Source organism: Sorex fumeus, unplaced genomic scaffold (genome assembly GCF_029834395.1).
Source record: "Sorex fumeus unplaced genomic scaffold, SorFum_2.1 ptg000006l, whole genome shotgun sequence".
In the NCBI taxonomy this organism is placed as follows: domain Eukaryota; kingdom Metazoa; phylum Chordata; class Mammalia; order Eulipotyphla; family Soricidae; genus Sorex; species Sorex fumeus.
In genome coordinates this window covers 25,580,176-25,605,658 of record NW_026606063.1, presented here as the reverse complement: position 1 = coordinate 25,605,658, position 25,483 = coordinate 25,580,176, and the positions used below count along the sequence as shown (strand labels likewise).

Sequence of the window (25,483 nt, the reverse complement as noted above, 5' to 3'; positions counted from 1 at the left end):
CACGGGGCTGGGCATTGCCCTGGACACACAAGACTGGGCAGCCCCGCTTGTCTCAGCGTGCCCGTGTCCAGGGAGACAGAAATCAAATCTCATTGGCCGGCCTGAACCACTGTCCAAACTGTTTGAATATCTGGAGTTGTCAACTCACACGTCTCAAGTATTGTGATTGTATTTATTTATTTATTTTCCCATTAAATTTTTTTATTTATTTTACAGACTTACAAAACTTTCACGATTACATTTCAGTCATACAATGATCGAATACCCATCCTTCCACCAGTGCCTGTTCTCCACCACCAGTGACCCCAGTATCCCTCCCACCACCCCAACCCCTTCTCAACCCCTGCCTCTGTGGCAGGCACATTCTCTCTCTCTCTCTCTTTCTCTCTCTCTTTCTCTCTCTCTCTCTCTCTTTCTCTCCTCTCTCTCTCTCTCTCTCTCTCTCTCTCTCTCTCTCTCTCTCTCTCGTTATGGTTTGCAGTACAGGTATTAAGCAGCCATCATGTTTGGTCCATAGCCTACTTTGTTCTGATTGTATTTAGTGAGTGACCATTTAAAAAAAATTGTTATTTAAAAAATATGTTCACAGCTTCAGCCATATAATTTTTTTAAGCCACCAAGAGCTGACAACTGTGCCATTTCTGTTTTATTTGCGTTTTTTAAAAAATTTTTATTAGTGAGACACCATGAGGTACAGTTGTAGATCTACAACAGTCATATAATTTTGGGACCCTCACTGATCCATTTCTGGTATACAGCACAGAGGTTTGCATGGTACAAATGAGAAGCAGGCAGCACCATTTGTATTTATTTTATTCATCATCCTGTTAATCGTCGATTGCCTCGAGCAGGCCCCAGTAACGTCTCTTTCATCCTAGCCCTGAGATTATATTCAAGGCTTTTTAGGAGAATGAGACCCATCATTGTTACTGGTATTTGGCATATTTGGTGCGCCACGGGGAGTTTGCCAGACTCTGCCCTGTGGGCAGGCTACATTCGATAGCCTGCAAGTTTGTCCAAAGTAGGAATGAGATAATAAGATGTCATAAAAAAAGATGTCCTGATAAGATGTCACATGACCGCATTCGCAGGAGCTGGTTTTTATAGTCTCTGAGTCTTGGCCACTGATGGGATTACACGGCGCCAGGGGGCCAGGTGGTGGGTGTGACCCCCGCCTACTGGAATTTGGAGGATCTGGGTGGAGGATGCTCGACTCCAATCCGAGTAGGCTTGGAGATCTCGGCCCCGGAACCCGCGTGGCTTTGTCCCTCTGCCAGTACCTTCATGTGTGCGGAGAGTGGTCTCAGCATGGTGGTGGCTGGTCCTGGAGGTCTTCGGCTGCCGGAGCCCTGGTCGGGGTGGGGAGGAAAGCTCAACCCGCTCCCCTCCAAGGGACCCCGGCGAGGAACAGCCAGGCGCAGGGGCAGGAGACTGACTGCACTGGTCTCGTCCGGTGCATAAAATATATTTTATGTATTTATTTATTTTAGTTTTGGGCCATACCTGGCAGGGCTCTGGGGCTTCTTTGGCAGTGCTGGGAGCGGGGAGGGTCCCACAGTGCTGGGGGCTGAAACCAGGCCTCCTCCATATAAGCCCATGCTGAGAGCCTTGGGCTATCTCCTTCGCCCCCCCCACCTCACCCCCCTCCCCCGAGGTAGCACAGTTAAGGAACAAGGTTGTCACCTCTGAAAGAAACTCTGCCCTTCAATCCTCACCTCCCCTGTCCCCATCTTCCCAGTCCTTGCTGAGCCCAGTGCAGAGACTTTTCTTGTGTGTCTCTGAATGAACCATGGTGTGTAGCCCTATGGGTGTAGTTCTGTTGCGGTTGCTGGGGGCTGAATGGAGTCACCCATGTCCGTTCTGTCCCATAGGCTGATGGGTGCTAGGTGGGTTCTGCCTTTTGGCTGTTGTGAAAAATGGCTGCTATGAGCCTTTGTGTACAAGAAGTTTGTGTGCATGAGATTTTTCTTTTCTTTTTTTTTTTTTTTTTTTTTGCTATTTGGTCATATCCGGTGATGCTCAAGGGTTCCTCCTGGCTCTGCACTTAGGAATCACTCCCGGCAGTGCTCAGGGGACCACATGGGATGCTGCTGTGGATTGAACCTGGGTCGGCCATGTGCAAGGCAAACGCCCTACCCACTGTGCTGTCGCTCTGGCCCCAGTACTTGAGCATTTTTTGTTTGTTCGTTTGTTTGTTTTGCTTTTTGGGTCACACTTGGCGATGCACAGGAGTTCCTCCTGGCTCCGCACTCAGGAATCACTCCCGGCAGTGCTCAGGGGACCACACAGGATGCCGTGGATTGAACCTGGGTCGGCCGTGTACAAGGCAAACGCCCTACCCGCTGTACTATCGCTCTGGCCCCAATACTTGAGCATTTTTGTCTTGGGTATGTGGCTGGAGCCGAATTGGTGGACCACACGGAAACTTGGCTTTTGCCATGTAATGCGTGTTTGACCGCTGCCCGGAACCCAGGTGCTTTTCCATCTGTCACCAGCAGGTTGTGAGGTTTGGGGCTTACCAACGGGTTCCTTCGCGTTTGCCAGCCAGCCCTGTGATCCCAGCCCCCGGCTCACCAGCCCATTTCCCGTCCCGCAGGAGGTGATCCCCATGCACCTGGCCACCTCCCCCATCCTATCGGAAGGAGCCTCTCTGATGGAGTGCCAGCTGAAAAGGAACTCCATGGACAGGACGAGGGGCCTGGACCCCAGCTTGTCAGCCCAGGACCTGCCGCCCAGTGACACCCCTCCCGGGGGCTCGTTGGTGAAGAAGAGAAGAAAACGGCGGAGAAAGTCGCAGCTGGATAGCCTGAAGAGAGAAGACAGTATGGATGTGTCGGAAGATGAGGACATGTTTCCCATAGAGATGAGCTCCGACGAGGGCCCCGAGCCGGTGGGCACTGTGAGGTGAGAGGGGGTCACGTGGTGGGCTGGGTCCCAACGGGACTGGTAGCTTCTTTTTGGTCCTGGCAGTGTTCTTTGTTCTTGGGTCATACCCAGGGGGTGTTCCCGGTGGTCATTAAGTTCTTGAATCGAACCCTGGTTTCCCACATCCAGATTCTTGTGTTCAGCTCCTTGAGTCATTGTTCTGGCCCCAAAGTGTCGTGTGTGTGTGTGTGTGTGTGTGTGTGTGTGTGTGTGTGTGTGTGCGTGCAGGGATTAAATTTAGGGCCTCACACATGTAAATGTGAACTCGAGCACCAAGCCACATTCTCAGCCACTGAGCCAGTTCTGAATTTCCTTTTCTTTTGGTGGGGTAAAAGGTGTTGGGTCACACCCAGGAGTACTCGGACTATTTCTGGCTCTGTGCTCCAGAATGACCTCTGGAGGTATGCTGGGGACCATACGCGGTGCTAGGGTGGGCTGCATGCTAGGGGAGCACCTTAGCCCCTACCGTCTTTCCTACCCCAAAGTGTAAAGTTTGTAAATCATGCAAAGGACGCACCTGCAAAACACATTTATGTGTGTCTTCATCTCACTTTTCCCCAGTTACAGCCTGGAAACTCTACCTGGGTGGTTTTCCAGGGGATCATGGTCATCTGGGGCTGGAGTGATAGCATAGCGGGTAGGGCGTTTAAGTTGCACGCGGTGGATGTTGGTTCAATTCCTCCGTCCCTCTGGGAGAGCCCGGCAAGCTACTGAGAGTATCCTGAGCCTGGCAAGCTTCCCGTGGTGTATTTGATCTGCCAAAAACAGTAACAAGTCTCACATTGGAGACGTTACTGGTGCCCACTCGAGCAAATCGATGAAGAACGGGAGGACAGCGCTACAGGGATACAGTGCAGGGTCATCTGAAGAGTACTTAGAGATAACCAAGAGAAGTGGAAATTTGCTTTCTTGTGGATCTGTCACTAATAATTCTTGGACTTGTAATCTTCCTTTTTGTTTTTTTTTTCCCCTCCAGAATCCTTTCTAACGATAAACCTCCATTCCAAGATGATGCTTCTGAGAAAGACCGTTCCCCAGGCCCGACATACCCTCAGTCGGCGTCTTACCCTAATTCCGATAGAGAGTGGACCCCGAGTACAAGGTGAGCAGCTGCGGGCGTGGATTTGCTCATCTCTGCCTAGGGAACTCCTAGTCAGCGGCAGGAAATGTGTTCAGTAGAAAAAGAATAAAGGATAAAAAGTGATCAGCACCAGAAAAGTACAGATTAGAGTAGGAAGGTATAGAGAAGGAATAATAAAAAAAAAAGTAATGGGGCCAGAGATAGTATAGTGGGTAGGGCATTTCCCTTGCACACAGCCGACCCAGGTTCGATCCCCGGCATCCCATATGGTTTCCTGAGCACCCCCCAGGAGTAATTCCCGAGTGCAGAACCAGGAGTAACCCCTGAGCATTGCTGGGTGTGGCCCAAAAAGCAAAAAAAAAAGTAAGGGTCTGGGAAAGGAAACGGCGTTAGGCCTGTGTCCATCTGGATGCCAGTCCTGGACCTATAGGGTGGCCCCAGCCTTTCCGGGCACAGCCCCTAAGGGTCCCCTGTCCTGCCAGGGAGGTCTGGGTGATTCCAGGCCCTCGCCTTGAATTCATGGCCCACTTTGCCGGGACTTGCTGGTGGGGCCCCTGGTCAGGCCCCCACCCCAAACTAAGAAAACACGGACAGGTCATAGGCTTGTAACTGGTGTTAAACTACAGCTGTGGCTCTTGGTTCGCTGAGGTGACACGGAAAAGTGGGGTGTGGTTCTGTGACCCTCGATGCTTGCATGCCCAGCAGGTAACTGAGCCTGCCGGACGTTCAGCTCTGAGGTGAAGAGCAGCCACGGACCGTGGCTGCAGGGGCTCGAAGTCCATTCGGGCTGCTAGAATGCTGCCCGCTGCCCTGGTGCTCTGTTCTGAACTGAGAACACGTCTTTCCTGAGATGACTTTGTGCCCCGTCAAGTCTGGAACTGCCCAGCATGGAAGTGGGCAGCCCTTAGAATCCAGAGCCTTTTCAGCCAGAGACGCTGAGGAGAATCTGGGAGCCCCGCTGACCAGGAATTGTGGGAGGGACAGTTCAGGAATCCCCTCCCCCCCAGCCCCACGTGGGGATGAACGTTGGCCCCTGGTGTGGTGGTGTGTGGGCTCCAGTGGACCCTACCACGCCGAGGCCATCAAGAGTTCGTGCTGGAGGCCGGTAGGGGATGTGACACAAAGTTTGGCGGTGCTGAAGCGAGGGAAACGCTCAGGACTCACCGACGAAGCAGCAGAGCAGAGTTCTGGAATCCTGGCCAGGGCAGCGTTTATTTCTGGGATAAAATGGAAGAGGAAGGGACCTGGAAACTACTGGCAGGTGCCAGGAGGGTTCTGCTCCAGCTCGGCTCAGGGAAGCTGTCAGGGTCCTGGCTAGTCGACCCCGGCACTCTGGAGTATGATCCCCCTGGTCGCCGGACTTACTCCCTAGAGGAGAGGGACTGGGAAGGAGAGAAGCCTCTGCCCTGACCCTCTGCACACCATGGACTCCTGCCACCACCGAGAAAGAACCACGTGGAACGGGGGAAAGCTGGTGGTCAAGCAGCAATCCGTTTATTAGCTCTCACACGGGGAGAGACATTTTTATACATACATTTCAGGGGCAATCCACACGTATCACGTTTACCTTGTCAGGCTCAGTATAGATGCTGATTTGCATCTTCTGCTCTTAGGGTCAGGTGTATCATCCCTCATCCTCAACCAGAGTGCCTACGTGTGTGGAGTGGTGGAGCAAGCCCCCAGGCCCCTGTAAACAGGGCCAGCTCTTTCTTTCAGGGGAAGGGAATTGAGACCCCAACAGAAGTCTGCTTCTCTCCCACTGGACCAGGCGCAACACGGCAAGCTGTGTGTGGGGCAGACAGAAGGCCCACGCCTGGTTCTCGTCAGAACCTTGATGGGCAATGTTGCTCAGCAGGGCTGTGTCCAGCTGTCTCCTAAATGCCAGCTCTGCCCCCACAAAGGCCCGCTGCCCGCCAGGTGCCTGTTCCCTGTCCTCAGGACCAGGTTTAGAGCGTCACAGGGAGCCGAAGAGGTCGATAGGAACCGTTTTATTTCCCTGGGTGTGTCTGCGATAATCATCTCATTTCCACAGGGCATGGAACTCAGTGACGGAAGCGTTTTCCTTTTCCGTTCTTGTTTTCATATCTTTATTTATTTTGTTTTTTGGGGCCACACCCAGAGGAGCTAAGGCATCACTCCTGGTGGGCTCAGGAGAACATGTGGGATACCGGAGATCGAGTCTGGGTCAGCTAGCTACATGCATGACAGGTGCCCTACTTCCGGCCACCAATTTTGGGGTGCTTTTTAAATTTTTACTTATTTATTTTATTTTATTCTTTTTTGGCCTACATCCGGCTCATACCCTGTCTCCAAATTAAGGGTCTTTTTTCTAGCACCCTGGTTTGGGTTCCTCACGTCCTGAGCACTCCCCAGTAGCAGACGCAGCTAGTGCTGGCTACCGTGGTGAGGGTACCTCAGGTAGAGTCTGTGGAGAAGTCACCTCAGCGGGGTGTGTGTGTGGGGGGAGGGGGGAGGAGAAACTGCTTGTGGAGGACAAAGGCAGAGACCACCTGAGGAGCCACTCAGGGGCAGCACTGCACGATTCACTTTGGAATTTAAAACGTTTTCAGTGCGACCCCCACATACGTCTCTTTGTTGTGTATGTAATACTCCATGCATCCGGGCTGTGGCCACGTGAGCCCCCATACTGATCAGGCTACAGAGACTTTTCTTTTCCTGGAAGTGGGTATTTTCTCAGAGGACACAGCCGACAGCTCACAGCGTCAAGCTTTTGGAGCCAGGCTGTGCGGTCAGGAGACGCTCCTGGGAAGTCTGTGGGTGAAACAGAAAGTGAAAATAAATGTGTTTTGGGGCAATTTCCTTTTTGGTGTGTGGTTTACAAAATTCCTGTTGCACTTTTGCTTTTTTGCTTTTTTGGGTCATACCTGGAGATGCTCAGGGGTTACTCCTGACTCTGCACTCAGGAATTACTCCTGGTGGTGCTCAGGGGACCATATGGGATGCTGGGAATCGAACCTGGGTCGGCTGCGTGCAAGGCAAATGCCCTACTTGCAGTACTATGACTCCAGCCCCTCATGTTGCTTTTTAAAAAAATCTCCACCTAGTAACCTCCACCGTTTGCTGTTCAGGACGTTCATTTGTGATTCCTGCTAGTAGTCAGGTATTGGAAGTCAAATTTCATTTCATTTCATTGACCTATGATTTTTTTTTTCCCTTTCACTGTCTGGCCTTGTGTCCAGTAGTCCGATAGACTGTAAAAGGACGTCCCCATCTCACCTGGCAGTGGCGGACGAGAGTGGACTCTCCAGTTCTTGCCCTCCACAGTGCTCTCGGTTCCTTCCTCCAGAAAGGTAGCGGGCGGGGTTCTCCCCTTCTTGCGTGTTTTCCGTCCTGACTCTCTTTTAACCTCACGCTTCCAAATCTATTTTTTCAACTAACCAGTTTACTTACAAAGAAAAAAAAAAAGAGATACAGATGGTTCCTTTTCATGTTCAATATTTGTAGAGTATTAGGCTTTTAAAAAAGTCTAATAAAAGACTATTTAGAATTTTTATTTATTGTCTTTTTGGGATACACCTGGTGATGCTCAGGGATTACTCTGGATTCTATATTCAGGAATTACTCTTGGTAGTGCTCAGGGGAATCAAACGGGATGCCGAGGATTGAACCCGGGTCTATCACATGCAAGGCAAACACCCTCCCCTCTGTCCTGAGTATTAGACTTTTTAAAGTGCCAGGTTCAGTTTCCGGGCAGTGATGCCTGTAATTCTTTTCCCAATTCTGTGGCGCTAGAACAGGCAGGCAAGGTAAAAATAAAAATTTGGGCTGTGAGCATTGTTTTGCATCTGGGGTCGTTTCCACAGGTGAGTTTGCAGGGCACTGTTCAGCACACCATTTCCGAACAGGGGACATTACTCGGGGGATGATTCAGATAGCTCCTCAGACTTTCTGAAAAGTGGCATTGAATTTTTTTCCTTAGTATTACAGGAAGAGAGGTTTGGCCAAGAGCAGAGTAGGGGGCATTGGTTTATATTTTCTCTTGATGCTGTGGGTGCAGGTTTCTGCTTCCATGCTCCGGGGTTGCCCACCTCTCACCTGCCTGCCAGATAGAGCACGCCCCAGATATAACTGGGGGGCACATCCTGTTGGTTCTCTTCGGTGAAGTCCCTGGTGGCGGGCACCTCTGATGGAGACTGACTGACTGACTGCATCAGACCATGCAAGTGAAGTGTGTGGTTTCTGCCTGGTAACTGTTTTTCAGTTTTGATTTTTAGGAGCTAAGTTTCCAGAGGGATTTCCTTCAGAGGTTACAAAACGCATCTTCCAAGGTGATACTTGCAGTCCCGAACAGTTGGGGTGGATCTGCCTCCGTGCTACTGGCATAAATCTTGGCTACTAGCACGCAGATGACTCGTGACCCCACAGCCACGTAGGCTGACTTTGCTGGAGCAACCCTTGTTCTCAACGGTCTAATGCTTACTGAAGGGAGGTTTCGGAACCCGCTTTCTCATTGGCCGAGCTTGGTGTTGGGAGTGCTCCTGTGGGTCTGCCTTTCCCTGGTGAGCCTTGCAGAGTGGTGTGTGTGTGTGTGTGTGTGTGTGTGTGTGTGTGTGTGTGTGTTTACAGTTCCGCAGAACCCCAAGAAGGAGAACCAGGGCAGCCCAGAACCCCAAGAAGGACCAGCGCAGCCTCAGAGAGAGGCCCATGTTTGTGGTGGACGCCGATTGGCTGGTACTTCCACTCAGGGCTTAGTTCTCGGGAAATGAATTTTGTAAAACCCAGAACCCCCTTGGAACCCTCTGGCTTTTCTGATGGCACCAGAATCTTGGGTATCCTGGAGTCACTCTGTTGCCTGTGCAGTGCTTTGGGGACCATATGGGATGCTGAGGATGAACCCAGGTGGCCCAGGTGGCTGTGTGTAAGGCAAATACCCTCCAGGCTGTGCTATCGCTCCTGCCCTAACGGCCTTTGATTTGATGAGAAAACTTACCCTAGCAGACACTGAGCTCCGTGACGAGACTTGGGGCCCTGGTCTCACGAGGAGCCACGTTGCCTACAGTCAGGCTTTCTAAGAACTCAGCTTCAGTGCTCACCGAGCACTTGCTGCTCCAGGGTGGTTATGATCAAGCTCGCAGGATGCGCCCAGACAGAGACGTCTGTCATTCCTCATGCACAGTTGGACGGCTCTTGTCCCAGACCAAGCTCACTCTAAAGGGCTTTTTGTAGGTTTCGTGACGATGAGTGAGACCACCCAGATGCCAGGGAACTTACAGCAGAGCAGGCTGGAAATGGGCTGTGATGGCCTTGCAGGACAGGAGCGTTGTTGGAGTGTGGACAGGTGTGGGAGCAGCACCCTGCTCGCCTTGGAAGCCAGAGGGAGTGGCCGTCCATGAGGACTTGGGAGTGGGGATTCTGGCCACACAGAGGCCCCTGGGCCCCAGGCAAGCTGGACTCCCTCTGCGTGCCTCACTATGCTGGGCAGGTAACCTGGACACTCAGGGACAGAGAGGGAGCCCTTCACAGTTTCAGAACTAGAGGGAGAGGGAGAGAGGGAGGTCGGAAGGTTCTGGACAGTTTTTTCCCCACAAGATCCCTTTTTTGGGAAACTGTGTCCTCAAGGGTGTGTGCATGTGTGTACGTGTGTGTGTGTGAGCCTGTGCATGTGTGTTAGCTTGTGCATGTGTGTGTGTTTTGTGTGTGTGTGCATTTGTGTTCGTGTATGTTAGCTTGTGCATGTGTGTGTGTTTTGTGTGTGTGCGTTTGTGTGCTTGTGTGTGTGCGCGTTTGTGTGCATGTGTGTGTTAGCCTGTGGATGTGTGTGCGCATGTGTTTGTGTGTGTGCGTATGTGTGTGGGCGCGTGTGCATGTGTGTGCGTGTCTGTGTCTATGAACGGGTTAGCCTGTGCGTTTGTGCGTGTGCAGGTGTGTGTGTGTTAGCCCCTGTGTGTGCTGAGTGGAGGCTCTGTGGGGGTCTTTTTCCACACGCTGTTGGCATAGCACCTGAGCCTGTCATCTGGAAGGGCTCTGTGGAGCCAAGGCGTCCTGCCAGAGAAACTCGGGAGCGTCGTGTGGGGGCTTGGATGTCATGTGAGTTTCCCTCACCAGCCCAGAGCTCTCCTCGGCCAAGGAGACCACAGACGAACCTAAGGAAAATGGGGGTGGGAGGTCAGGGGCCCGCAGAATCCTGCAAGGGATGATTACTGGGGCGTTGGTTCTGTTCTGACCTTGCGTGGGGTGGAGAACTCAGAGAGCGTCTAGTGGATACTCTGGTCATTCTTGAGACCCGGTCAGTTTGTGGGACCTGAGCCGACCGTGGTGCTCTGGACTCAGGGATAAGAACAGGGAAAACGTGGCCGGGCGAGCCTGCCTCGCGGCCTCTCCAAGGCTGGCCCGAGAGAGCAGAGTGGCACGGCCGGAGCGAACCTTTGATGCGCCCCAGGAGCGTTTGGTGTTGTGTCAGCCAGCCCCAGTGTGGCAGCTCCTGCCACGTCTCAGCAAGCTTCTGGTGTGAGGCAACGCTGGTTCCTGATGCAACCCTGCGGTTTCCAGGGAGGGACGGGGCAGACTTAGCAATGGTTGACACAGCAGTGCAGGGGCGTGTGTCAGTTGCCTTCAGCTGTGGCCCGAGAACTGGGGCTACATTTGGAGGGGGCTGAGAGACTGGGGCTGCAGGATGGTGAAGGCCAGCTGAGGGCCCGAGGGTGGGTTGCTCTGAGGGAAGCATGCACCTTTATGTCTCTCTCTCTCTCACTCTCTCTCTCTCTCTCTCTCTCTCTCTCTCTCTCTCTCTCTCTCTCTCATCCTTGATTTTCAATAATGCTGCTTCTTACCTGTGTGTGTATTTGTGTGTGTCTGTGTGTATGTGTTTTCTCTCGCCCCCTGGTGGACAGCCTGGGAAATGCCACGATACCTCACTTTCACTCGGAGGATTATGGGGGTGCTTTTCTCCTCCTCAACACCGTCACCCCACTATTAGAGGGGTTGAATTCCGGGTTAAAAACATGAAAATGTTTTTTTTTCTCTTTCCTTTTTTTTTTAAAGTCCTTCAGGTTCCCGACCCTCCACACCTAAAAGTGATTCCGAATTGGTCAGTAAATCCGTGGACAGACCCACGCAGAAGAATACTCTGGAAATGCTCTGGCTATGGGGGGAATTGCCACAAGCTGCAAAGGTCAGTGTCCCACTCAGCTCTTTTGCCCTCTCACCTGGCCTCAGAGCGCAGGTCACCTGGGATCGGGGCCACGCGGTCAGCCAAGGAGACGCAAACGGATCAGGGCTGGTCTTCTTGATAAGGCTGAGTTGCCTTTATAAAGCGGTTTCATTGCCTTCGTAGATGCTGAACCCCAGGGGGACTTGTGATTTGCGCGTCTACATTTCATTTCACAACTGCTTGCAGGTTACATTGGAAGAGAGGGACTGCGTCTGTGTTTTATGCATGTGCGTACATGATGGCTCCTCACGTGTAAATCATAGATATATATACAAGCTCTGTCCTGCAGAATCCGTGCACAGAGTCTCGCTGTCTCTCCGTACTCTGCATTCTGCACAGAGGCCATGAGAAAGCCACGGGATGCAGGATGCTGGGGCTGGTCCTGCGGAAGTAGGCGCGTGAGTGCAGGCTCTCATGACCTGGCAGAGAGGAGGATGGCAGCAGGGGGCATGGGGGAGGGGTGGGGGGCAGGGACAGGCTGATGGCGCAGGACAACTTGGGTCCCATCGTCCGCACAGTCAGGACATGCTAAGGCCCTACATTCTTCAAGTGCTGAGTTATTCTTGGAGGCCTCCTTGGGGGTGAGACTCCTGAGTTTCTGAAGAAAGAGAAAAGCAGCAGAGTCTGGTTGAGAAGGGGAGGGTGGGAGGAGGAGGAAGATGGGGAGGGGGAGGAAGGAGGAGGAAGGTGAAGGGGAGGGGAGGGGGGAGATGAGGAGGATGGGGGAGGGGGAAGATGAGGTGGAGGAAGAGGAGGAAGATGAGGAGGGGGAGGGGGAGGAGGAAGATGAAGGGGAGGGGAGGAGGAAGATGAGGAGGATGGGGAGGAGGAAGATGAGGTGGAGGAGGAGGAAGATGAAGAGGGGAAGGAGGAGGAAGATGAAGAGGGGAAGGAGGAGGGGGAGGAAGATGGAGAGGAGGAGGGAAAAGAGGAAGATGAGGAGGGGAGGAGGAAGATGAGGTGCAGGAGGATCCTGGAAGATGAGGAGCAGATGAAGGAGGAGGAAGATGGGGAGGAGGAAGGGAAAGAGGAAAATGAGGAAGAAGATGAGGGGAAGGAAGAGGTGGAAGATGGGGATAAGGAAGGGAAGGTGAGGAGGTGGATGAGGATGGGGAGAGCGAGGAGGAGGAGGAAGAGGAGGATTGGGGAGGAGGGTGAGGAGGAGGGAGAGGAGGGCAGGGAGGAGGGCTGGAGGGAGAGGAGGAGGAGGAGGCGTCCCTAGCCTGCCTCTCCAGCTCGGTTTCCTGTTCTCCCTCTCTGTGCTCCTCCCCAGCCTCCAGGGGTCTGTCTGCACCTAGGGAGGGCAGAGGCTGCTCCGAGTTGGGGCGTCCGAGGCGCTGCCCTTGCGTGGCCCAGATCGGTGGTTGGCCTCCGGTTTCTCGGGCTGTGTCACCTCCAGCTCACCCCAACCTCCTGGAGGTTGGGAGACCGCAGCTGCGTCACCCCCTCGAAGCACTCTATGGGGAGAATCTCCCAAGAGGTGCTGTTTCCCATTCCACAGAGTTACAGGAATCTTGGGTTAATGTTCTCGATCACAAATCTCTTTAACCCCCTTCCCTACCCCCTCAACGGAATCCCACCCCTGCCCCCTTGGGCCCCCGCAGCCTCGACCTTCCGACACTCCAACACCGCTGTGGCCTCTCGGTTCTTAGTAAATGTGTGTCATGAATGAATGAATGAATGGGCAAGCTGGTGGGGGTGGGGGCCACTGGGAAGCTGGGCTGGGTGGGGGCGTTTGCTCGGGCGGAAGTGCTGGGTCCCTCCCTCCCGGGTTATATTTAACTTTCACGGAAACCGGCTGATCTGTCTGCACACACAGCGAGGTGACCGCCTAACCACAGTTACAGGTCACTGCCGTTTGTCCCTGGGGACAGGTGTGAGAGCGGCCCCGCGGGGCCTGCAGCGCCGGCTCTAACCGCAGAGGTGCCCTGCTGGCGTTTCCAGGGCAGTTTAGGGAGGCGAGGGCACACCTGGTCCTCAGCTGGGGCGGGAAGCAGCGTCTGTCTTTCTATACTGGAGACTTGGTGGGGGGAGGCCCGGCCAGGGGCTCTCATTTCCCCGCGTGCAGGAACCGACCCCCAAGTCTGAGTGAGTGAAACTCTTGGTGGTTGTTTTTTTTTTAATTTTTTTTTCTTTTCGGAGGGGGGGGGTAGCAGCTTTTTAGAGAAACCCCCCCCCACCCCTGAGGATGGATCTCACACCGTGCACCCGAGAACTTGCCCGTGGGTTGTGGGCCCACGCCAGGAAGCAGGACCTCGGCAGCTACCGGGGCACCCCTGACTGCCACCCCAGGCTGAGCCCAGCCCTGAGCTGCCCGCAGAGAACAGGGGCCCAGGCATCCTGGCCGAGTGCCGGCACCGCCCGAGGGGCAGCCCTGGAACCGGTTTCCATCTGGCCCTGGGAAAGCTCATTTGCTTGGGGATGTTTGGGGACCTTTCTGGCAGGTGTGGACACGACCAGCTGTCCCCTAGGCCTTCATGCTTTTGGAATGGCCATGGGTGGCCTCAGTGTGGTGCCCCTCTGGTCAGGGCCTGTGTATGAGCACTGACTCTCTCTCTCCCCCTGTCTCTCTCTGGCTCTCCCTCTCCCTCTCTCCCTCCCCCCGCCGCCCCTGTGTTGGCCATCCAGTCCTCTCCCCACAAAGCCAAGGACTCCAGCCCGCAGAGCAGCAGGAAGGTGTGTGACAAGCTGCATTTCCACGCCATCCGCAGCAGCGAGCCTTCCGAGGCCTTCAGTGACCAGCCTCCCGCGCAGGCCCAGGGGCCTTCCCTGCCGCCCCCGTCCCCGCCGCCCCCATCCTTCGAGGAGAGCAAGCCTCCCCAGGACGTGCAGTTTGTGAACGAAGAGGAGCCCGAGGCCATGGGGGCCGCCGCAGCCCCCTCACCCACCTTGGAGGAAGCCAAGATGCTCCCTGCCAGTGTGACCCCCGGGGCAGCTGTGGTGGCGGCGGTGGCCGCCAGCAAGACAGACTCGCCATCTCGGAAGAAAGGTGTGAGGTCGGCGGGTGGAGAGCACGACCCCCCTGGTGCCCCCACCACCGTGCCCTTGGCTTCCGTCCTTAGTCCCCAGCATCTCCGGATCCGTGGGAGCCCCGGCTGTGTGGTGCTGGGCCCCTCGCTTGGGGTTGGGGGCCGCGGGTGTCAGTCCTAGTCAGCATCTGCTGGGACCCCTTTGGGGAGGGAATTATAGGAAGCTGGTCATTAAGGGAGTGATCCTCTGACCCCCGCACCCCCTGGCCTCTGTCCCGAGTGGCCTCCCTGGGTCATGTTTGCCAGAGATGGATGCCTTGTTATGCTTGAATCCTGCCCACCGCACACCTCCACATGCACACACGTGCACATGCATGTACACACATGCACACATGTGTGCCCGTTGTCCAGAGATTCTTTGTTATGCTTGAACCCTGCCCCCCGCACCCCCGCACCCCCTGCACACACGTGCACATGTGCACATACATGTACACACATATACACGTTTGCCAGAGATGCCTTGTTATGCTTGAATCTTGCCCACCGCACCCCCACACGCACACATGTGCACACGTATGTACGCACATGCATACACACACACATGCACATAGGTGCACCTTTGCCAGAGATGCCTTGTGCTTGTACCCTGCCCACTGTACCCCCCACATGCACACATCCATGCACACATATGTACACACATGTGCATACACACATGCACACATATGTGCACATTTGTCAGAGATGCCTTGTTATGCTTGAACCCTGCCCACCGCACCCCCACATGCACACACGTGCACATGCATGTACACACATGCACACATGCACACATATGTGCACGTTGTCCAGAGATGCCTTGTTATGCTTGAACCTTGCCCCTCGCACCCCTGCACACATGTGCACATGTGCACATACATGTACACATATATACACGTTTGCCAGATATGTCTTGTTATGCTTGAATCCTGACCACCACACCCCCCACACGCACACATGTGCACACATATGCACACACATGCATATGCACACATGCACACATATGTGCACATTTGCCAGAGATGCCTCGTTATGCTTGAGTCCTGCCCACCACACCCCTCACATGCACACATCCACGCACATGTGCACACACATGTACACACGTGCATACATGCACATACATGCACACGTGCACGTTTGTCAGAGATGCCTTGTTATGCTTGAACCCTGCCCACCACACTCCCCACACATGCACACAAGCGCACGCTCCTGCACACACGCACACACATATGCACACACACAAACACACACACACACACACACACACACTGCATTCCGTGGGCTGGCTCCCCCTCCCCTGCTCAGTGCTGTGCCTTGCAGGGTTCCTGAGGGGCGGGGAGCTGAGTCTAGGGTGCACCCCCCGGGGTGGGGATGCTCTGCCTCCTGATACCAAGTGCTGTTCAGTGATGCGGTGGGAGGGAGCCGTGGCGGGTGGGGGTAGCAGGGGAAGCTGGGCTGGCTGCAGGGAGCTGGGGGTGCTGCCCGCCCTAGACCGGGTGCTGGGGTGGGGGTAGTTTGGGCACTTCTGGGCACATCCTGTCAGGCGCGTGACCAACTCTCCCGCCCTTGCCCTTGCAGACAAACGGAGCCGGCACCTGGGTGCTGATGGTGTCTACCTGGATGATCTCACCGACATGGACCCGGAAGTGGCCGCACTCTACTTTCCCAAAAAGTACAGTTGTTGCCCTTGGTGCCTCTGGTTCGTGGCTTCCTGTGACCCCCTGCTAGCCCGCGTGGGTGGTCTCACAGGTCTGGGGGGCGGGGGTGGGGTGGGGGTGAGGGGCTTGCCCTTGGCTGTCCCTGCGCCTTGCTGTGTGCCTGCGGCTCTCTGGCTGGGTCCCCTGAGCATCCCCGAGGTGTCACCCCACAGCCACCAGTGCCACCCTCCCTCCCCAGCAGAGGGGCCCTGGGGTGTCGCTGTGGGGGCCACCCTAGGGGAGCAGGGAACTGAGGGCGGAATTTCCTAAGGTGCCTCTTCTCTCTCCTCTCCTCTCCTCTCCTCTCCTCTCCTCTCCTCTCCTCTCCTTCTTCGTCTTTCTTTCTTGTCTTTTTCTTTATTTGTTTCTTTTTCTTTCCTTTTTGTCTCTTTCCTTTTTTCTCTCTCTTTTCTCTCTCCTACAAAGTTCATGTTTATTTTTGACACAAAACATCACCTTAATTTCTTTTATTTTTTAAAAAATTTTATTGAATCACCGTGAGATAGTTACAAGCTTTCATGTTTGAGTTACAATCACACAATGATCAAATACCCGTCCCTCCACCAGTGCACATTCCCCACCACCAGTATCCCTGGTATACCCCCCTACCCCCCCCTTTCCCACCCTCCCCCTGCCTTCATGGCAGACAATATTCCCCATTCTCTCTCTACTTCTACATCACCTTAATTTCTATGTAGAGTAGCTCATGGTAACAAAAATTAACCTGCAGTGAGGAACTCCTTATTTTTATTTAATTGTTTTTCTTTTTTTCAATCAAAGCAGTAACTCATTATAACAAAAATTAACCTGCAGTGAGGAGCTCCTTATTTTATTTTTATTTAATTTTTTTTTTAATTTAAGCGCCATGCATCACAAAGTCATTCATCACTGAGTTTCAGGCATACAGTGATTGAGCGCCCATCCCGCCCCGCTGTCCACTTCCCTCCACCAATGACCCAGTTCCCCCAGCCTGCCTCTATGGCAGTCACTTTTTCAGAGGCGTGTTCCTCCCTCCCTCCCTCCCTCCCTCCCTCCCTCCCTCCCTCCCTCCCTCCCTCCCTCCCTTCCTTCCTTCCTTCCTTCCTTCCTTCCTCCCTCCCTCCCTCCCTCCCTCTTCCCCCCTTCTTCCCTTCCCTCCTTCCCTCCTCCCTTCCTCCCTCCCTCCCTTCCTCTCTTCCTTCTTCCCTTCTCCCTTCCCTCCTTCCCTCCCTCCCTCCTTTCCTCTTTCCTCCCTCCTCCCCTCCTTTCTTCCTCCCTCCCTCCCTCCCTCCCTCCTCCCCCCCCCCCCCCAGTTTTTGGTGTTTGGGCCCCCTCAGCAGTGCTCAGGAGTTCCCCCTCGCCGGGTTTGGGAGCATATGAGGTGCGGGTGATGGAACCTGGGTGGGCCTTAGGCAAGGCAGGCACCCTACCCGCTGTCCGCTGGCTCTGCCCCGACAGGTATGCTGCTTTAGGGGTACCCCGCCCCGCTTGGAGGGCAAGCCTGGCCTGCACTCAGCTGCCCCGTAGGGGGGCTGCGAGGGTCTCCGAGCCTCCCGGGAGGCCCTCAGAACCTCTTCCCCTGTGCCCTCTTCCAGCGGGGACCCCTCCGTGCCGAAGCAGGCCAGCGACAACGGAGCCCGGTCGGCCAACCAGTCCCCGCAGTCCGTGGGCAGCTCGGGCGTGGACAGCGGCGTGGAGAGCACGTCGGACGGCCTGCGGGACTTGCCGTCCATCGCCATCTCCCTCTGCGGGGGTCTCATCGACCACCGGGAGATCACCAAAGGTACGAGCCCCGCGCGCCCTCTGCTGGCCGCCCTGCAGAATGCACGCTGGGGCCGGCGGTTCCCTCCTGTGCCGGTCAGCGCCTCCTGGCGCCCTCCCTGTCCCCCCTTGGCGCCCTCCCTGTCCCTCCTGACGCCAGCCCCTGGGCTGCCGGCTCACGGTTGACGGACCTCAGGGGGGCCCAGCCGGCCGCACATGGCTGCAGGCACTGCCTGCCCGACCACGGGGTCAGGGTCCCGCCTGAGCCGAGCCGGGTGTGTCTCCCGACCCTACCCAGGCTCCTGCACCCGGGAGCGACCACCAGGGGACATGAGGGGACATGCCAGTGCCTGGGGAGAGTGAACCGGCCAGGGCTGGGGTCCTGGAGGAGCGGGGACAGCCCCGCCGCCGGGGGTCTCGGGGTGCTGTGAGGTTTGGCAGAGGCCAGGAGTGAATCTGTGGCTCTGTTCTCTGCAGTGTCTGGCTGCACTTGTGTGGCGAGCCGACCCTGGCCCCAGTGGGTGGTGGGTGCTGATATGGCAACTAAAGAGGGTGGGGGGAACACCTTAGACCCCCATGCCCGTGTATTCTAGAGGGGCAGTCAGGTGGGGTTGTGTGGTTTCTTCGGCACCCTTTTTTTTTTTTTTTGGCTTATTGGTTTACACCCAGCAATGCTTGGGGTTATGCCTGGCAGTGCTTGGGGGAATGCCAGGGGTCGAATCCGGGTCTGCACTATGCAAGGCAACCCCCCTACCCGTTGTACTAAGTCTCCATAACTCTCCAGCCCCATCCTCTGACACTTTTTTTTTTTTTTTTGCTTTTTGGGTCACACCCAGCGATGCTCAGGGGTCACTCCTGGCTCTGCACTCAGGAATTACTCCTGGCGGTGCCTTGGGGGACCATATGGGATGCCAGGGATTGAACCCGGGTCGGCTGCATGCAAGGCAAACGCCCTACCTGCTGTACTATCGCTCTAGCCCCATCCTTTGATGCTCTTGAGGTCCCCTGGCTAGTCGACTCTGATGATCCATTGAAACAGAGCTGATCCATTGACACACCCCCTCCGGGAAGTTCTCCCAGACCACCACCCCTTTCTCTGCCAGCACATTCAGATCTTGACAGCAACCATTCATTGAAAACTGGGCGCGCACGCAGGAATGATTGAAAGCTCTGGGCTGTGTGTTAAAACCCACTTTCTCTCCTGTTCCCTCCCTCCCTCCCTCCCCACTTTCCCAGACGTGTTTCTGGAGCAGGCCGTGTCATATCAACAGTTTGTGGACAACCCGGCGCTCATCGATGACCCCAATCTGGTGGTGAAGATCGGAAATAAGTAAGTGTGTCTCCGAAGTGCTTTGTCCATTGCCTGATACTGTTTGAGGGCCTGAAGTCGGGCAGGGCCGAGACAGCGGGGGGCTCAGGCGTGGAGAAAGACTTGGGTAGAATTCATTTTTATCCATTCAGTGTTGCCAGCATTGCTCTGTCTGGCCCGCTAGTTGGCTGGCTCATGTGTCAGTCTGACTTGTGAATTTCAGGAAATCTCTTTGCTTTGTTAGGTTCTGGGGGCCACATCCGGCTGTGCTTAGGGCTTCCCCCTGGCTCTCAACTCAGGGATCATTCATTCCTTGTGGGTGGGGCTCAGGGTACCATATAGGATGCCAGGAATCTAACCTAGGTCAACCGTGTGCAAGGCAAGTGCCCACCCACTGCAATCTCTCCTAACCCATTTTTTTTTTGTTTTTTGTTTTTTGCGTCACACCTGGTGATGTGCAGGGGATACTCCTGGCTCTGAACTCAGGAGTTACTCCTGGCGGTGCTCAGGGGACCATATGGGATGCTGGGAATCGAACCCGGGTTGGCCGTGTGCAAGGCAAACGCCCTACCCGCTATCCTATCTCTCCAACCCCCTCTCCTAACCCTTTTAAACTTATTATTATTGTTTTTATCGGGGGTGGGCTTGCACCATACCCCACCGCGCTTAGGGATCACTCCTTGTGGTCCTTGGAGGCCCATACGTGGTACCAGGAATCAAATGTGGGTAGTCTGCAGGCAGAGCAAGCTCTTTGTCTGTACTGTTTTTCTGGCTTGTGGATGTTCAAGTTCAGCCATGGGAAATTCTCTCCCTGAAGGTTCCAGAGCCCCGTGTGGCCTGTCTGTGTTCACGGGGGTGACGGGCTAACTATGTGTCTGCCCCTTGAAAACCCTGTGGCCCGAGGATGGGTGGGCGAATGCAGGTGCTGCTGTCGGACATGGACAGGGGCTACTGGGATCTTTTCCCGGAAGTGGCGCCACACCTCTCTGCACACCTGCAGGCACAGGGTGGTTGACGCCCTGTGGGTTTGGGGTGGCACCCAGGGTCACCTGCCGGTCATTTGTGCGTCATGGCAGCTTGGCCCTTTCATGAGAGAGCCGGGAGGGAGCCACTGTGGGCATGGGGTGTGCCGCGGAGGGCTGCGGTGTTGGAAATAGTATCGGACTGTTGAAGGGCCTCTCTCGGAGTCCCAGAACCTTCCACGAGCCCTTGGCATGGTGGGAGCCAGATTCTCCCTCCAGCCTCGCTCTTCTGACTGATGTCTCCCGGGCGTGTCCTCTTAGGTACTACAACTGGAACACGGCGGCGCCCCTGCTGCTGGCTATGCAGGCCTTCCAGAAGCCTCTGCCAAAGGTGAGCTCTCACACGAGAGAGGAAGGGGCGTCACGCATGACGCGTGGGATGGTAGAGGGCGTCCTGCGGGTGTTTAGCTTCTCTTTTGGAGGTGACTGTGTTGTGCTCTCTGAAAGCCCATGATGCGTGTACGTGCGCGCGCGCGCACACACACACACACACACACACACACACACACAGGTCTGACGTTCAGCTGGGGCTGAGGAGGGGAGGCGAGGCAGTGGCAACGTTTGGGGCATTTACCACAGCTGGGGAGTTCAGGGGACTGCTGGAGTGGCCGAGAGATGCTGGGCAGGGCCTGCGCAGCTCTAAGCTGCACCCCCAGTGCAGGGAGTGGTGAGGTGAGGGTAGGCGCCCCTGCAGCCTACTGTGTGCTGTTCTCCCTCCTCCCACAGGGCACTGCCCATGCAGGGTGGAGGGGGTGGAGAAAGGGGTTGTGCCTTCCTGCTCTGGAGGGGCTCCCCTTGCTGTGGGGATTGGACCTTGTCTCACATGGAGCCAGTCCTTTGGGCTACACTGAGTCGTGGCTCTGTTGGTTGAGGTACAGGGAAGTCTCCCTCATCCCAACATCCGTGCTCCTATCAGCCTCTCCTATGTCTCCTATGTGTGCATGTATGTGTGTGTGTGTATGTGTGCATTTGTGTTTATATGTATGCATATGTATGTGTGCATGTGTATATACGTGTGCATGTGTATGCAGCTATGTGTCTGCATGTGTGTACATGTCTATTTACATGCATTTATGTGTATACATGTGTATGGCATGTAGATGTGCCTGCACGTGTGCACATGTATGTGCGGACGTGTTTACATACATGTGTATGTGCATATGTGTTTGAGTCTGCATGTGTGAATACATGTGTATGTTGTGTATGCACATGTGTGTGCATGTCCATGTGAATACATGTATGTAAGTGCATATATGTATGTGTCTGTGCATGTGTGTTTGTGTATGCATGTGTACATGTGTGTCTCTGTGCATGTGCATGTATGTTTGTGTCTGTGCACGTCTATTTGTATACAGGTGTAGGTGTCATGCATATGTACATGTGTCTGTGCGTATGTGTAGATGTGTGTATGAGTCTGTGTGCGTGTGCGTGTGTTTATGTGTATAGAGATCTGGGGACTGTCACCTCATCTTTGTGGGGACTTGTGTGAGTGTTCTTTGTTCATTGGGCTGACAGTATGTTTTCCTCTGTGGGTTTTTGTTCATCCCTGCCCATGCCCCATCCATGGTCCAGGACAAATTTTTAACGTTGCGTGTCTCAGCTCTTAAAAGAAGAAAAGACCAGATTCAATGGGAATAGAATGGAAAGTACTTTGAAGTTCTGAAAAAGATGCTCCTGATCTTAGAGAAGCCCGTCTCTGTGATGGGTATTCTGAGTCCTTTGATAGGGTCAGTAATTTCGGACTCTTAATTTCAAAGCTACGTTTATCCATAGAGTTGGTCAGTCTTAACCTTTTGTGGATACTGGGCTTTGAAATGCTTTTAATGGGCTTTTAAACATTCCAGAGTTGATGAAAATATGCTCCTTTTATTTGCTTCTAATGCTTTCGTAGCTTCTTCTGGGTTTTGTTCTGAGAGTAATGCCCTGAGGTGTCAGGAGCCAAACCTGAGTTTCCCCTGCTGGTTGCTGGACCAGCCAGAATGCGGGGCAGAGAATGGCCATTGCAGCTCATATAGCGAGGCCTTGCCTTCTTTCCTAATGAGAATCTTTGAGGTCGGTTGGTTGAGGCTTGCTCAGGTCGCCTTGGCTTTGCCGTGATGGTCATGAGACCTGCACGTTACTTCCATAGAGCCACGCCTTCCGCAGGAAGGGTAAGAGGCAGGTTCCTCACGGGCCATTGATCACAGTGTGTCACCTGATCACAAACCAGCTGTGGGCAGAGCAGCAGACCTGGGCACTGCTCAGGGATGGCGGTTCAGCCTCCCTTCCCAAAGCCCCTTCCATCCTGCTTCTTGCAGAGAGTTGTGAACCTATTGGCAGCAAAGGAAGGAGAAGGTGTGCAGAGGGACGTGACAGGTTCTGGCGGGGCTGCCTCGTGCCCGGCACTCAAAGGGACAGGGCAGCCACGACTTTATCCTCAGTTCCGTTTCTCTGTGAACTTGGATTTAATCCTGGATGCTGTTTTTTGGTTCCACATATAGATTGGCTCCTGTATCAGCCCCACATTCATTTTATTGAACTGCAGCTTTTAAATACATTTCCTGCGTGTCTGTAGTATGGCTGTGTCTTCTTTGGGTGGGAGGGAGGAATTGGGGCATTCCTGGTGGTGGTGCTGAGGGCCTCTGCTGGTGTTTGGGCTCTCCTGGGCAATACTCAAAGAACCATGCCGTGCTAGAGAGCACATAGGGCTCAGCTGTGTGCATAGTGAGAAGCTTCGCCCTGTGTACTGTCTCTTTTCCCCGGCTGGTGTCTGCCGCTTCCTCCTCTGGGAATTTTCTTGATTAATTTTTGGGCTGGAGCGATAGCACAGCGGGTTAGGACATTTGCCTTGCATGTGGCCGACCCAGGTTTGATTCCTTTGTCCCTCTTGGAGAGCCCAGCAAGCTACTGAGTATCCCGCCCATACGGCAAAGCCTGGCAAACTCCCTGTGGCATATTTGATATGCCAGAAATAGTAACAACAAGTCTCACAATGGAGACGTTACTGGTGCCTGCTCGAGGAGATTGAGGAGGAGGACAGTGTGCTACAGTGCTATTTTTTTTTTTGCTTTTTTTTTTTTTTTTTTTTTACCTTTTGGGTCACACTCGGCAGTGCACAGGGGTTACTCCTGGCTCTTGCACTCAGGAATTACTCCCAGTGGTGCTCAGGGACCATATGCAATGCTGGGAATCGAACCTGGGTCGGCCACGTGCAAGGCAAACCCCTATCCACTCTACTATTGCTCCAGCCCCTTGTTGCTTATTCTTCACCTTGGCTTCAGAGCCATTTTGCACAATTGTAAAATTGGTCCCATTTCCTCCTTCTCCCTCTCCTTAAATTGTATTTTTGTTACTTTAGATAAGTTTGGGGAGGAATCCAGTGAGGGGTGTCTCTGTGGACCATCCCGTTGATGAAGAGGTTGTGTGTCGTTTCCACTGGAGCAAAATCAAGCTCTGTGTTGTGCCAGGCAGGGAGGGTGTTAAATGACCAATGGGAGCCTGTTTCAGGCTCACTACAAGATGATTTGTTTCTGCTTATATGCACCTGTGTGGTTAGCAGATTTCTTTTTCTCTGTTTCTCGCTGAGAGGTCAGCTGTGAGATAGTTGGTAAACTGAGGAAACAGATAATCCCATGGTAATGGAAGTAGCCTCGAGAGACAGACGGGCCATTCTTTGGAAATACCTCGAAATGTGTTATTCCTCAGCATTTGTCCTAACATTCATTCATTTCAGGCAAGAAAGTAGAATTTTCTTTTTAAAACTTGTCATCGTAAATCAGACACATCAATTCATGTCCAGTTTGTCACCATTTGGCAGTTTACTAAAAAAAGATCTTGTGCATTTTCACCTTTGTTTAAGACTGTAATGCCCCATGTTAATGATTTCATTTCTTTAATTTTGTAGTCATCGTGTTGAGAGTAACAATATCTTAACCCGTAAGCCACTTTAATTTGAAAACTTCCGGTCTTCCTAATCACTAATGATTTTCCATGCTTTCTTTCTTTTGTTGTTGTTGTGTTGTATTCTTCTTTGTTTATTCCTTTGACACCTTCTTAAGTCTTCATGCTTAAGTTACCTTACTGTAATTTTGGATGCCATTAGGTTTTGCTTCTCCAAAATTTTTAATTCACAAGTAGTACGTTGTGTTTTCCCTCTGTTTCGTTTTCTTTTCTTTTCCTTCTTTTTCTTTTTGCCGTACTTTCATTTGCACGTGTGCTTCTTTTAGTTTTGAATGTGCTAAGTTGATTATTTTTTTTTTTTTGGTTCCATTATTTATGTTACCATCCATTTAAAACAGGCCACTGTGGAATCTATCATGAGGGATAAGATGCCCAAAAAGGGAGGAAGATGGTGGTTTTCATGGAGGGGAAGAAACACGACAGTCAAAGAGGTGAGTGTGGAAACTCGAGAGGGAAGCTTCCTGCCACCGAGCTGGGATTCCTGCTCTTCACATCCGGGAGAGCAGCGTGAGCCGTTGTTCTGGGTGGCAGCCAGCTCTGAGCAGGGCAGATAGGAGAGTCATGGGGACTGCTGAGTTGGGGCAGTTGGGTGGGGGTGGGGTTCAGGAGTGAGCAGTGCTGGGCTTGCCTCCTGACTCTGGGACCTCATGATGGCCAGAGCAAGTCCCTTCTGGAATATGCTTCTCCATCTGTAAAAGAAAGAGGATTCAGCCTCCCAGTTTAAAAATTAGGGGCTTGGCTAGAGAGATAACACAGCGGGTAGGGCGTTTGCCTTGCACGCAGCCGACCCGGGTTCGATTCCCAGCATCCCATATGGTCCCCTGAGCACCGTCAGGAGTAACTCCTGAGTGCAGAGCCAGGAGTAACCCCTGTGCATCGCCAGGTGTGACCCAAAAAGCAAAAAAAAAAAAAAATTAGGGGCTGGAGCAATAGCACAGCAGGTAGGGCATTTGCCTTCCACACGGCTGACCCGGGTTTGATTCCCAGCATCCCATATGGTACCCAGAGCACTGCCAGGAGTAATTCCTGAGTGCATAAGCCAGGAGTAACCCCTGTGCATCACTGGGTGTGACCCCCCTCCAAAAAAAAAAAGATTATTCTTGTTAGTGTGTGTTGGTGTGTGAGGTTGCAGATAATAGGCTCAAACGACCAAGCTACCTGGATCGCTCTGGGCATGGGTGGGATGTGGGAGATTGGAACTTGGAACCACGTACTTGTCAGGGTGCAAGGGATGCTGTGAGCCATGGCACGCTTTCTCCAGGCCTTAATTACTGAGCAGTGGGTGTTTGTGGTTTAGGGCCACACCCAGCGGTTCTCGGGGGCTACTCCCAGCTCTGAGCTTGTTTCGCCTCCATGTCTTTGGGGGATCATATGGTGTCAGGTACTAGACCAGACTTTACTACATACAAGGCAGTGCCTGCCTGCTCTACTCTGTAGCTAAGTCTCTTCAGCTGGATTATCGCTATTTTTATTAATTTTTTTTTGGGTGATAGTCCAGAGGTTACTCCTGGCTCTGTATTCAGAAATTACTCCTGGGTGTTGCTCTAGGGACCATATGGGGTGCTGGAGATTGAGCCTGGGCCAGCTATGTGCAAAG

General features: G+C 53.6%; 1 protein-coding gene across 3 annotated transcripts in view; it reads left to right on the top strand.

Moving 5' to 3' along the window:
* Positions 1-25,483, top strand: part of LPIN1 (lipin 1) — a 159,157-nt gene that overhangs the window by 101,189 nt on the left and 32,485 nt on the right. Inside the window, exons 5-14 of one of the 3 annotated variants that reach the window (XM_056128506.1) lie at positions 2,597-2,904; positions 3,902-4,027; positions 7,210-7,317; positions 11,009-11,138; positions 13,806-14,166; positions 15,758-15,851; positions 17,451-17,638; positions 18,853-18,946; positions 20,209-20,278; positions 24,225-24,317. In XM_056128506.1, the coding sequence (XP_055984481.1) occupies positions 2,597-2,904; positions 3,902-4,027; positions 7,210-7,317; positions 11,009-11,138; positions 13,806-14,166; positions 15,758-15,851; positions 17,451-17,638; positions 18,853-18,946; positions 20,209-20,278; positions 24,225-24,317 (1,572 nt within the window). Of the gene's footprint in view, positions 1-2,596; positions 2,905-3,901; positions 4,028-7,206; positions 7,318-11,008; positions 11,139-13,805; positions 14,167-15,757; positions 15,852-17,450; positions 17,639-18,852; positions 18,947-20,208; positions 20,279-24,224; positions 24,318-25,483 lie in introns of all 3 variants that reach the window. The other 2 variants (XM_056128489.1, XM_056128498.1) reach the window with 2 other exon arrangements.